The 13,719-nt window shown below is 33.5% G+C and overlaps 1 protein-coding gene across 1 annotated transcript in view; it reads left to right on the top strand.

The window, feature by feature from the left end:
- LOC145306991 (uncharacterized) overlaps window positions 1-10,826 on the top strand; it is a 28,582-nt gene extending 17,756 nt beyond the window's left edge. Inside the window, exons 5-8 of the mRNA XM_080149332.1 lie at window positions 80-138; window positions 997-1,057; window positions 1,611-1,658; window positions 10,745-10,826. Of these exons, the coding sequence (XP_080005458.1) occupies window positions 80-138; window positions 997-1,057; window positions 1,611-1,658; window positions 10,745-10,826 (250 nt within the window). The remainder of the gene's footprint in view (window positions 1-79; window positions 139-996; window positions 1,058-1,610; window positions 1,659-10,744) is intronic.
- The last annotated feature ends 2,893 nt before the right edge of the window (window positions 10,827-13,719 follow it).

Raw genomic sequence — 13,719 nt, forward strand, 5'->3', positions numbered from 1 at the left:
AGGTACTTGGAAAAAGGAGAGGAGGTAGTTAACTGTATATACTAAAAATATACATCTACACTATAGCTCTGTTGTTTAGGTTAACGAATGCAGGAACCCAGTTGCTACAGCTTGTAACTTTTATACAGTCAAATTTTGGTAAGAAATATATATCTATGTATCTAACTATCTATATATATATCTGCCTCTTTATCTATATATCTATCTACAGGGGCTTTTTTCAGTGGGGGGAGGGGGGGTAAAAATTTGAAAAAAATCTATCTGAAAATATCTATCTATAGATCTGCCTATCTATATATCTGTTACATGATTTATCTATCTATCTACATATACAGTAGTATGTCTATTTCATCTATTTCATGGTTTATATATCCATCTATCTATCTATCTATCTATCTATCTATCTATCTATCTATCTATCTATCTATCTATCTATCTATCTATCTATCTATCTATCTATCTATCTATCTATCTATCTATCTATCTATCTATCTATCTATCTATCTATCTATCTATCTATCTATCTATCTATCTATCTATCTATCTATCTATCTATCTGTCTGTCTATCTATCTATCTATCTATCTATCTATCTATCTATCAATCTATCTATCTATCTATCTATCTATCTATCTATCTATCTATCTATCTATCTATCTATCTATCTATCTATCTATCTATCTATCTATCTATCTATCTATCTATCTATCTATCTATCTATCTATCTATCTATCTATCTATCTATCTATCTATCTATCTATCTATCTATCTATCTATCTATCTATCTATCTATCTATCTATCTATCTATCTATCTATCTATCTATCTATCTATCTATCTATCTATCTATCTATCTATCTATCTATCTATCTATCTATCTATCTATCTATCTATCTATCTGTCTATCTATCTATCTATCTATCTGTCTATCTATCTATCTATCTATCTATCTATCTATCTATCTATCTATCTATCTATCTATCTATCTATCTATCTAGATTGGATAACAGCTGTAGGAGTTCTGAAACATCTGGAGAACCGGGCCAGCTATGATCCAAGGTTCTTAGTACCAATGCTATTCTATAATTAGGCTATTCCTGTTAATTGTACTTTTTTGTAGTAGCAATTGTCTTTTCTCTCCATCTATCTCTCTCTCTCTCTCTGTTTCTCTGTTTCTCTCTCTCTCTCTCTTTCTCCCTCTGTCTCTCTCTCTCTCTCCCTCTGTCTCTGTCTCTCTCTCTCTCTACCTCTCTCTGTCTCCCTCTTTCTCTGTTTTTCTGTCTTTCTCTCACCCCCTCTCTCTCTCTCTCTCTCTGTCTCCCTCTTTCTCTGTTTTTCTGTCTTTCTCTCTCTCTTTCTTACACGCTCCCCTATCTCTTATAAAATCTAAATGTTTCTTTCCTTACCTGTAGCAAAGCTACTCTATAATCAACTTTCTCTGTTCAACATTATTAGGGAAATTGTGATTTTATTGGCTGTTTTTTTATATAACTTGTTTGGTCTGTCGGTCTGTCATTCATGCTTAATGTAATCACCTTGTCCGCATTCCCATTCAAGATTTTTGTAGCTTAGTTTCTTATGGTTGTTGTAATCCTTGTTTTTATTTTTTTAGGTTTCGAGAAAGTTTTCCACAATTTATTCAAGATTCTAGCTGGTTCTTGTAAGTTCATCTATTCAACTACTTTGTCAATTTTTATGTCCATCTGTTTATCTGTTAATCTATCTATCTGTCCAATCATCTATCTATCTGTCCATCTATCCATCTTTCTATTTTTTCTATATTTCTATATATCTGCACTAGCGGCTTCGCCCCTAGCCTCTAGGGGCTTTGCCCCAAGAGGTATAATTACATCTTCTATTACTTACCCAGCAGAACAGATCGCAAATTTTCGATGCTGTGAGTCTCATTGGCTAATTTTTTTTGTTACGTCATATTTTTTGCACCAATACTCACAGCATCAAATTTTCGCACCTACCCAGCAGGAAAACATTTTCTCGATTAAATAACGAATTCGCAAATTTCGTAAAAAAAAAAAAAAAAAAAATAGCGATTAAATAACGAATTTGCAAAATTCGTAAAACAAAAGTAGGGTGAGGATTTTTTTGTTTTTATGGGGTTGGGGGTGTCCCACCCCCAAGAAAATAGCTTAAAACCACCGCAGGACCAATAGGTATATACCCTGAAGAGTAGAATCCGATCGGTTCAGTGGTTACCGAGATCTTAAGCTTCAGACGGACGGACGGACAGACAGACAGACGGAAAGACATCAAGCTACTTTGTATTTTAGATATCTATCTATCTATCTTTCTATCTTTGTATCTGTCTATTAATGTCGATCTTTCTATCAGTCTATCTAATTATCTATCTCTCTTTCTATATATCTATCTATCTATCTTCATATGTATCTGTCTGTCTCTCCATCTGTCTCTCTATCTGTCTACCTATCTGTCTACCTATCTGTCTATCTATCTGAATATCTATCTGTCTATCTATCTATCTCTCTGTCTATCTATCTGTCTATCTATCTATTTGTCTATCTATATGTCTACCTATCTGTCTATTTATCTGTCTTTCTATCTGTCTATCTATCTGTCTATCTATCTGTCTATCTGTCTGTCTATCTATCTATCTATCTATTTATCTATCTATCTATGTATCTGTCTATCTATGTCAATCTTTCTATCAGTCTATCTATTTATCTTTCTACATATGTATCTGTCTGTATCAGGGATAAGGGATAGGAAACCTGGCCATAAATTAGGTCTTGGCCTGGTTTTGAAAGGGATCATGCAACTTTTACCATTTGCCTAATTAAATGACCTTACTGGCGGACAGCTCATATTGGCTACCGCTCTAAACCAATAGTGTTCTGTGATTTAGGCTTATTTTGTATCAACCAATCACCAATTGGCGGAGCCAATTGGTGATTGGTTGATACAAAACAAGCCCAAATCACAGATGGCGGAAATTTTAGAAGCAGACAATTCTGGAAAAAATAATGATTTTGTCTGCTACGAAAAAATAAATATAAATGGTGTTAGATCACATTAGTTTAATTATTAAATCTGCTTAGAGTTAAACATTAAAAAGGACCACATAGAAAAAACAAAAATAACGGGATTAATGTTTTGGAAAGAAGGTAGCTACGAATTTTCATTTGGTAGTTTATAAATTAAATGTTGTATTTTGAATTTTAAAAATTTAGTACGGAGTTGATACAACACCTTTACCCTAATTTTTGTACAATACAACACAGTACAGATATATCATTACATTATATCCAGTATAGTATCCAAAGAACTTGATAGAATGTTACCCAAGTGCATATTTATTATTTATTTATTTTGAATTTTAATTAGCAATGAAATTTTCAAAAAAATTTTTTACTCATTAATCACATAAAGGCAGAGGCGTATTATACTATCCACACCTTTCCGCAAGGATCCGCAAAGTGTGGCGATATAATTAAGGCCTATATTTCATGTTTCCATTTACGGTTAAATCCTTCTTTCCCCTTCTTCAGAGATATTTGATTTTTAAAAAAAAATTTAAAACCTTATTCTTAAAAGCACTACGACGACTTTCAATTTTTAGGGTTAATATATTGCCTATCAAAAATATATTATATTGAAATACGATTATTGACAATTAATTAGATTATCTTTTTAAAAGAAAAAAATTCTGCACTTATTTTTTATATCCCTGAAAATTTCACCTTTCTAAATTTGAAATTTAGATCTGTCTGCTATAATGTTTACAACATTCACATTATTAACTCCCAGTGGTAAAAGAAATAATATTAATTTAATGTAATTTATAACAGATTTTTAATGTAATAGCATTCGTATTTGATTTTATAAGATATAATCATATATAAAAAAAGTGTTAATCAATCAGCATTGGAGTTTTTTTTATTACAGTCATAGCAGTGCCGCATTATTTTGCGGTAACCAAGACGAAATTTAAATTATCTCCCGCAACATTTATTTAATTTGCAAATGAAACAAGGATGACAACATCGATAAAAGCGAAGCTCTGGAACGGAGGGCAAACGGACATTAACACTTGTATAGTGTCAGGACTGAATAATCATAATGTAAATGTATAAGAGTTGAAGCAAAATTGTAAGTAAATTTGTCGAAATACAGGATACAGGATGATGTTTATGGACATACTTACATTTTTAGGACTTGATTACAGAGTTGCTTCGCTTATAATATTGAATTTTGTTGTCCCAGGAATCAGTATACCAAAAATCAGATTAATCGGATAATTAGAACATATAAAAATTTGTTGTTAAAAAAGTAAAAAAAATCAACATGTTTAAAATGGACAAACGGACATTCTGGAAACGATTATAGTGTTGCTACGCTTTCTAAATCGTACCTAACTACTACAGGAATCATCATGCAAAGTTTAAAATCAATAGGACAATCCTAACATGCCTAAATTAACTAAAAAAGCTATCCGTTCCGGAAGGACTGACTGACTGACTGACCGACCCTAATTATAGAAAAGCTTCGCTTTTAAAAATAGGGCTCAGATTCAAGTTATAGAGCATAATTTGAATTACATAGGTAAAAGTAAATATTTTTATAAGGGGGGGGGGGAAGTTATGACACTTTTGCGTAAACAGTGATTTGTCTTTGGAGTGAGAGGATAGATTGTTATACAAAAAAAAGTTTCCTTTTGGGATGTAGTTTTCCTATTTAAAAAATTTTGGATTTGGCCTCCAGGTTCAGGTACTGCAGGCCTCCAGGTGGATTCTGGACAGGTAAAAAAAATTCAAGTCAGAACAAAACTTATTTAACAAAAGTGTCTACTTTATGGGTGGTATGAACTAATTTGAAGAAAATTTTGAAATCAGGCTCCAGGTTCAGGTACTGCAGGCCTCTAGGGGGTTCCTGGACAGGAAAAAACAGAATTTTTTTTCTTTTGATGTCAGAACAAAACTTACTTAACCTTTACAGATCGGGGGGGGGGGGGTCATATTGACCCCCCCCCTCTAGTTTTTTCAATGTCATTTTTTTTGTAGGTGAGATAGAGAGTTGTGACTTCATGACTTTTTAAGTTTAGTAATTATACGTCGGCAAGAGTTGATTTTATTAGGATATCTGGTCTGTGTCGGTCGTGGTGTCCGGTCAAAGTCGGTTGGGTAGCACAAAAATTAAAAAAAAATTCTAAATAAATCTTAATTTCTACATTATGACTTTTGTGTATAAGGTAGAATCCTAAATTTTTTTGGTGAATACTGACCTTATGAGAAAAGTGGTGTTATGACCGTTTGACCGCACCCTGACCGACTTTATGACCGATTTTTGTCCGGCTTTTACTACAGACATATATCATGAATATCATGGCTTCTATTACAGCTAGAGACCTATAATTTTTTTTGGTAAATCCTTGAGCAACAGTAAACAGATAAAAATATTAATTAGTGCCGCCAACCGCCGTTTTACCGCCGTAACCGCCGAAAATGGCGGTTTCTGTTATTTGCTGTTTTTCGGCGATGATCAGAAAAAGTATTTTTTTTGTTATGAAACATAAAAGTTCGTCCTAAAATTTTGTCATCCTAGCTGCAAAATTGGCCGCTCTACAGCTGTTTTAAAATTTAGCGGCTGGCCGCTAAAAAGCGGCTAAGGAGCGGCTTGACTGCTATGACTAGAAAAAGTAATTTTCTCTAAAAATACACATGAACCACCAGAAAAAAATTTTACGTCTTTATCTGTAACAGAAGCCGAGATAGAGGGGGGGGGTCAATATGACCCCCCCCCCCGATCTATTAAGGTGGGAATTGGGGCCCGATCTGTAAGGGTTAACAAAAGTTGCTACTTCATGGATGGTATGAACTAATTTTTACTTTTTAAGTCAGAACAAAACTTATTTAACAAAAGTGGCTACTTCATGGATGGTATGAACTAATTTGAAGAACTTTTTGAAATTAGGCTCCAGGTTCAGGTACTGGAGTCCTCCAGGTGGACCTTAGACAGTAAAAACAGAAAATTTTTACTTTTGAAGTCAGAACAAACCTTACCTAACAAAAGTTGCTACTTTATAGATGGTATGAACTAACTTGAAGAAAATCTTTAAATCAGGCTCCAGCTTCAGTTACTGCAGGCCTCCAGGTGGATACTGGACAGTCAAAAACTAAAAATGTTTACTATTTAAGTTAGAACCAACCTTATTTTAAAAGCTGCTACTTTTTAGCTAGTATTACCTAATTTGAAGAAAAAAATGAAGAAATCAGCCTCCAAGTTCAGGTTCTGAAGGCCTCCAGGTTATTCTGGACAAGTAATAATGCAAATATTTATCTTTAGAGTTAGAACTACTATATCTATTTAACAAAAACTGCTACTTTGTTGATAATATTAACTAATTCAAAGATAAATTTGAAATTAGACTCATGGTTCAAGTTCTATTGAACTCCAGATGGAACCTGAACCTGGGGTCTAATTTTAAAAAGTTCTTCAAATTATTTCATTCCATCCATAAAGTAGCAAATTTTGTTAAATAAAAATTATTCTAACTTTTATTGTAAAAATTTTCAGTTTTTACAAGTCCGGGATCCAAATGGAGGCCTGCAGTACCTAAACCTGAAGCAGGTTTTAAAATTTAATTTCAAATTAGTTCATATATCCATGAAGTTGCAACTTTTGTTAAATAAGTTTTGTTCTAACTTGAATTTTTTTACCTTTCCAGAATCCACCTGGAGACTAGCAGTACCTGAACATGGAGGCCAAATAAATTTATAATAGGAAAACTACATTCCAAAAGGAAACTTTTTTGTGAAATAATCCTCCAAAGACAAAGCCTGTAATCACTGTTTACGAAAAAGAGTCAGAACTTCCCCCCCCCCCCCCCCCCAACTTTACACTAATTGAAAGGCCGTAATTTATTGAATTAAAATGTGATTATCTTACAAGTATTAAGATTTTTTTGTGTGTAGCGAATGATCTCGCTAACAGCTGAACCGATATGGTTCTTCTTTACAACGAAGCCTCTTATAGATTCTGCGATGGGCTATTTTTCTGCCATTCAATATCACTTCGAATATAGTGCCCATAGATCCTAGGCGCACAGCACAGCTGCTAGTCATCTATAATACAAAGTAGAACGATGTCTGTCTGTCTGTCTGTCCGTCTGTCCGTCTGTCTGTCCGTCTGAAGCTTAAGATCTCAGTAACCACTGAACCGATCGGATTCTACTCTTCAGGGTATATACCTATTGGTCCTGTGGTGGTTTTAAGCTATTTTCTTGGGGGGTGGGACACCCCCAACCCCCCAAAAACAAAAAAATCCCCCCCCATTTTTTTTTTATTTTTTTTTTAACGAATTTCGCCTTAATTTTTTTTATAACCTCTTGGGGCAAAGCCCCTAGAGGCTAGGGGCGAAGCCGCTAGTATTTCATAAAGTTGTAAGCTTTTTTTCTGGGACGAAGGATCTCGCAAACCGCTGAACTGATATGGTTCTCCTTTACAGCGAAGCTTCTTATTTTTGGGAAGGTGTTATGCTATTTTAATTTTATTTAATAGTCGTCCGTTGGTTTAAAGCTATTTTTTTGCCCTTTTATATCCCTTCAAATATCCCAAGATACTAAGGACGCAGTTGTTACTATATAAATTAGTAAGCTTTTTTGTCTGAGGCAAAGGTTTTTGCTATCCTTTGACCAGATATGGTTCTCCTTTTACTGTAAGCTTTCATTAGGTCCTGAGGTGGTTTTAGGCTATTTTTCTGCCCTTATTTATCCTTTAAAATTTATAGATGCATTTTTAAAAGCGAGTTTTTCTATGATTAGGGTCGGTCCGTCCGTTCGTCTGGAACGGATAGCTCTTTTCGTTAATAATGGCATGTTAGAGTTGTCCTATAAATTTGAAACTTTAAAGGGTGATTCCTTTTATAGTAAGGTACAATTCAGAAAGCGTAGCAACTCTATATTCAATACTAGAATGTCCGTACGTCCATTTTAAACATGTAGATTTTTTTACTTTTAAACAACAAATTTGTATGTGATGTCCCAAAAATGTCCCAAATGTCCCAAAAATGTAAGTATGTCCTTAAACATTGTCATGTATTTTTAACAAATATACTTTTTTTTCGATTTTTATACTTTTATATAATAATTAATGAGTTCTGACAATCTACAGGTATTAACCTTGTTTCCTACCGTTTCAGAGCTTCGCTTTTATGGATGTTGTCATCCTTGTTTTTTAATGTCTATTTTGGGGCGACCAAATAATTACTGTTTGGAGGGAACAGAGGGCGTAACTCAATCTTTCACGCAATTAAAATGAGAGTGCAATCAAAATTTATGATTCAAGTATGATCCTCCCGGTCACCAGGAAAATTTTATCGGCTCCTGTGACTGCAAATTTCAAACTTAATCTTATTAATATGAATATAGTTTTTAAAATTAACAGGGTTCAGCAGCTGCGGGTAAGCCTCAGTTAAATCATCAAGTTATAACTTTTAAATTAAGCTGAATATCTAAAACTGCGGAATTTTAGGCTTGTGCGCGGCTGTCGATCCCTTGAAATTACTATTCTTAGCCCAACATAAGAAAACGATATATTCTTTGATAACAGCTGATTAGAAAAACAATATTTCCTTTTAATGAAAAATATCTATTTTTGCAAAAATCATGTTTTTAAATTTTTTAAAAAGTTATACAGCTTAAAAAATAAAAATAAATAATTTTTATTTAACACCTTTTTTATTTTGCTGCCTTAATAAGGAAATATTTAATATATTTGAATCGGCTTAATGCAATTTTTTTTCTATTTTTTATGATTATTCAATACATATAAAAAAAATAACATTTAAAAATCTCGCCACAAGAAGATTTAACAAACAAAACATTGATTTTGAGTACGATTTGATTTTTAAGTTTTAGAAAAACTATAGAAATATTCAAAGTTAAGTGTTTGTTTACATTTTGAAAAAATAATTTTGCCCTGTTCTATTTGATTAGAACTTTTCAAGCAAACTTTATTTTATAAAAGATTAATATTTTTTAATGTTTTTTAAAACATATTACTTTAGTTTGGTTAAAAGTTTATTTTTCTAGGTGATTTAGGGGTTGCAATTTTTTTGCAAATTACGTTTTTTGGCTTTTCATTCAAATAAGTTGCACAATTCTGGTTTTTACTGTATAAATTTATTAAATGACTTCAGATAACATATTATAATACTTACATTTACTTTTTTTTCTAACAATCTGTTTTAAAGGAGACTTTTTATATCGCTGACAAAAATGGCATTATTCTGCAAAAAAAATATTTTTTTTGCAAATTTAAAGATATGAAAGTACTTAATAAATGGTTAACTTTAATTTTTGTTTTAGCAAAATGGATTATTGTTTCTTATAAGATGAAAATAAGGTATCGCAAATATTTGTTGCAATTTTAATGCGATTTTATTGCAAATAGGAAGACGTAGGATTTTAGTTTTAACAGATTATGATTCTGGACCCAAAATTACATAGGACTGAAGTTTTCGTTTGTTGATTGCTGAAAGTTAAAGTTTCTTGCTCTAGAATCGCTATGTGTAATAAAAATTCAAATAATACAAACTAAAATCTGTCTGAGGGAAACCCAACGATAGCTTTCTGACAGTTCAAATTACCAAAGTAAAAGATAAAAAATTTGGGAGAGAAAAAACTTCTTTTTAACAAAAGCCATTAATATATAGGTTTATAAAAAGTTATGTTTTTTACTTTAAACTAGCTACCTGAATTTGATTCTATACTTTATCTACACACACACACACACACAGCTTTTTCATTAGCATTTTATACGAACCACTGCGCTATCCCAAAACTGGTTTATTAGGCTAGAAATAGGCCTAGGCTTGAAATAGGCCTGAAATAATATTTTCCTACGTTTCCCATCCCTTATCCCTGGTCTGTATGTCCATATATATGTCTATCTACAGTCTATCTATCTTTCTATCTACAGTCTATCTATCTGTATATCTATCTGTCTCTCTATCTGTCTCTCTATCTGTCTCTCTATCTGTCTCTCTATCTGTCTCTCTATCTGTCTATCTATATGTCTACCTATCTGTCTATCTATCTATACCTCTATCTATCTATACCTCTATCTACCTATCTGTCTATCTATCTGCCTATCTATCTGTCTATCTATCTGTCTATCTATCTGTCTATCTATCTGTCTATCTATCTGTCTATCTATCTGTCTATCTATCTGTCTATCTATCGGTCTATCTATCTGTCTATCTATCTGTCTATCTATCTGTCTATCTATCTGTCTATCTATCTGTCTATCTATATGTCCATCTATCTGTCTATCTATCTGTCCATCTATCTGTCTATCTATCTGTCTATCTATCTGTCTATCTATCTGTCTATCTATCTGTCTATCTATCTGTCTATCTATCTATCTATCTATCTATCTATCTATCTATATGTCTATCTATATGTCTATCTATCTATCTATCTGTCTATCTATCTGTCTCTCTATCTGTCTCTCTATCTGTCTATCTATTTGTCTATCTATCTGTCTATCCATCTATATATCTATCTGTCTATCTATCTGTCTACCTATCTGTCTATTTATCTGTCTACCTATCTGTCTATCTCTCTGTCTATCTTGGCTATTTATCCGTCTATCTCTCTGGCTATCTTTCTGTCTATCTATCTGTCTATCTATCTGCCTATCTATCTGTCTATATATCTATCTATATGTCTGTCTATCTATCTGTCTATCATTAAAATATCCATTAATGTAGGCCCCCGAAGAAGTACGACAAAGTCCGACGAAAGCCTGGAGATGGGAAAAAAGTTCTCATTCCGACGGAGGCACAGTTTTAATCACCAAATGATGATAAACAAATTCACCCTTCAATAGTAAACAAATTCACCCATTAATGATAAACAAATTCACTGTTAAAAGATTAATAAATTCACCCTACTATGATAAACAAATTCACCCTTCAATAGTAAACAAATTCACCCATTAATGATAAACAAATTCACCCATTTATGATAAACAAATTCACCCATTTAGGATAAACAAATTCACCCTTCAAAGTTTCATAAATTTTCCCATTAACGATAAACAAATTTACTGATTAATGGTAAATAAATTCACTTATTGATGATAAACAAATTCACCCTTCAATAGTAAACAAATTAACCCATTTATGATAAACAACAATAAGCTAAACCTCAACGTTTCTTATTGAATTTTACATTTTTTGAGGAGATGGTGGATTTTTCTAGGGGCGAATTATATTTGAAGCTTGGAGGTACTTATCCCCCCAAAAATTAAAAACCCTTATCTTACCTTGATCTATAAAGCGATTATTGTATCACCATATCGGTTCAGCGGTTAGCGAGATGATCATAAGATTTAGCTAATTAAACATAGACATCCTGTTATACTTTATATAAGGACTAGCGGCTTCGCCCCTAGCCTCTAGGGGCTTTGCGAAATTCGTAAAAGGACCAAGGAAATCTTCTGCAAAAAAATGGGAATTTTTTTTGTTTTTTGGGGGGTTGGGGGTGTCCCACCCCCCAAGAAAATAGCCTAAAACCACCACAGGACCAGTAGGTATATTCCCTGAAGAGTAGAATCCGATCGGTTCAGTGGTTACCGAGATCTTAAGGGACTGACAGACGGACAGACATCATTCTACTATAGTTATAAAATAGATTTAAAACTTTGAAAACATTAGTTGATTACAGATCATATTGTCGCAAATCTGCCAACCTACGAATATACAAGGATTTTTGAACTTTTTTATGTAACAAAAATAGTTAAACACCTGGACCTTTAACAAGCTCAACAGTAAAGGAGAACCATATTTGTTAAGCGATTGACGAGATATTAAGCCAAAGATAGACACCCTTGTACTTTAAAATAAGAACTAGTGGCTATACGCCCTAAGAGACCTCTAGGGTCAAGAGGGGGGGGGGGGGTGTAGATGAGTAGACCCCTTACTTTCAATTTTAGTTTTGAAATTTTAAGTAAACCGATAATTTTGGAAGGGTTGGGTAGGTATATTCCCTGAAGAGTAGAATCCAATTGGTTCAGTGGTCACTGAGATCTTAAGGGACAGACGGACGAACAGACAGACATGATTCTACTTTGTATTATAGATAAAAGTTCTAAATATACAGTGAGGGGTCTATCTTGAATACAGAGTGTTTGGATGGTAAATATTTTTTTGAAATGAAGCTTTTCTATTTTATTAGGGTCGGTCCGTCCGCCCTTAAGTCCATTCGTAACGGATAATTTATGCATGTTAGAATTGACCTATTGATTTCAAACTTTGCATGATGATTCCTATAGCAGTTAGGTACGAGTTAAAAAGCGAAGCAACTATATAATCGTTAGCAGAAAGGCCGTACTTCCAATTTAAACATGTTGCTTTCTAACTTTTTAATAGCTAATTTTGTGTGATAGAATTATTCGATTGATCTGAGTTTAGAAATACTGATTCCTAGTACAACAAAGTACGTTCTTATAAGCAAAGCATCTCTATAATTAAATCTTAAAAATGTAAGTATGTCTTAAACAGGGGCGTCCAAGCTTTTTATTTTGGGGGGGGGGTAAAAATTTTTTAAGGGGGGGGTAATTCGTTTTTTGGGGGGGGTAAAATGGCGCGCGAAGCGCGCCGCAAATTTCTTTTACCCCTCCCAAAATTTTTACCCCGGGAGTAAAATTGGCTTGGGGGGGGTAATTACCCCCCCTGAAATCTGTTGGCAGGGGTAAAATTTGTTTACCCCCCCCAAAATTTACCCCCGGGGTAAAATTTTTGGGGGGGGTAATTTAAATTTTATTAACAATTCAGTATTAAAAATGCGCGCGAAGCGCGCAAAAATTTTTTTTGTTAGAGATTTTCTATTTTGGGGGGGGGTATTTACCCCCCCAAAATTGTTTGGGGGGGGTAAATACCCCCTCCTAAATGGTTGGGGGTGCCTACGGCACCCCCAGGGTAGGGGTAAATTTTAAATGGGGGGGGGGTAAAATGAAAAAAATTTTGGGGGTGCCTACGGCACCCCCAAATTCGTTTGAGGGGGGGTAATCGCCCCATTACCCCCCCCCCCTTGGACGTCTATGGTCTTAAAACAATATCCTGTATTTAATCAGTTTTCAACAAACTTATTTACAATTATGTTGTGTTCGACTTTTATATATTTATATTCTGATTATTTGGTTCTGACACTCTACAAGTGTTAATGTTCGTTTGTCCCACCGTTTCTGAGCTTCGCTTTTATGAATGTTGTCACCCTTGTTGAAACAAAGCTACTCTATAGTTTTTAATGTTTGTTTATTTAATATATGTTTTCATTGCATCTCTTTAAGTTTTGGCTTCCCTCAGGTGAGGCTGCTGGTTGAAGCTGTTTATAGTTCCTTTAAAAAAAATGACGTCTTACAATACAAATGAATTATGATTGGCTAATTCACAGACTAAATTACCATTGATAGGCCAGTATACACTTATATTGGCCAATGGTAGGCCAGTTTGACGTTGTTTTTTATAGGCACTTTACAAAGCTTCTGCTTTTCATGAAACTTTAACACTCGGGTAATTAGGTTAAGTAACACCTAAGAGACAACCAACTTTTTTTATTCATTATGTTTAACATTTTTTAGTTCGCTCAAAAACCATTTATCACTGTGTTTATTAAGAAAAATTAGTTTTAAATTAAAGTTTCAAAGATTTTCTGAAAACCGATTGGAAGATTTTTTCACAAA

Source organism: Acartia tonsa, chromosome 15, assembly GCF_053477335.1.
Source record: "Acartia tonsa isolate MP-2025a chromosome 15, ASM5347733v1, whole genome shotgun sequence".
In the NCBI taxonomy this organism is placed as follows: Eukaryota; Metazoa; Arthropoda; class Copepoda; order Calanoida; family Acartiidae; genus Acartia; species Acartia tonsa.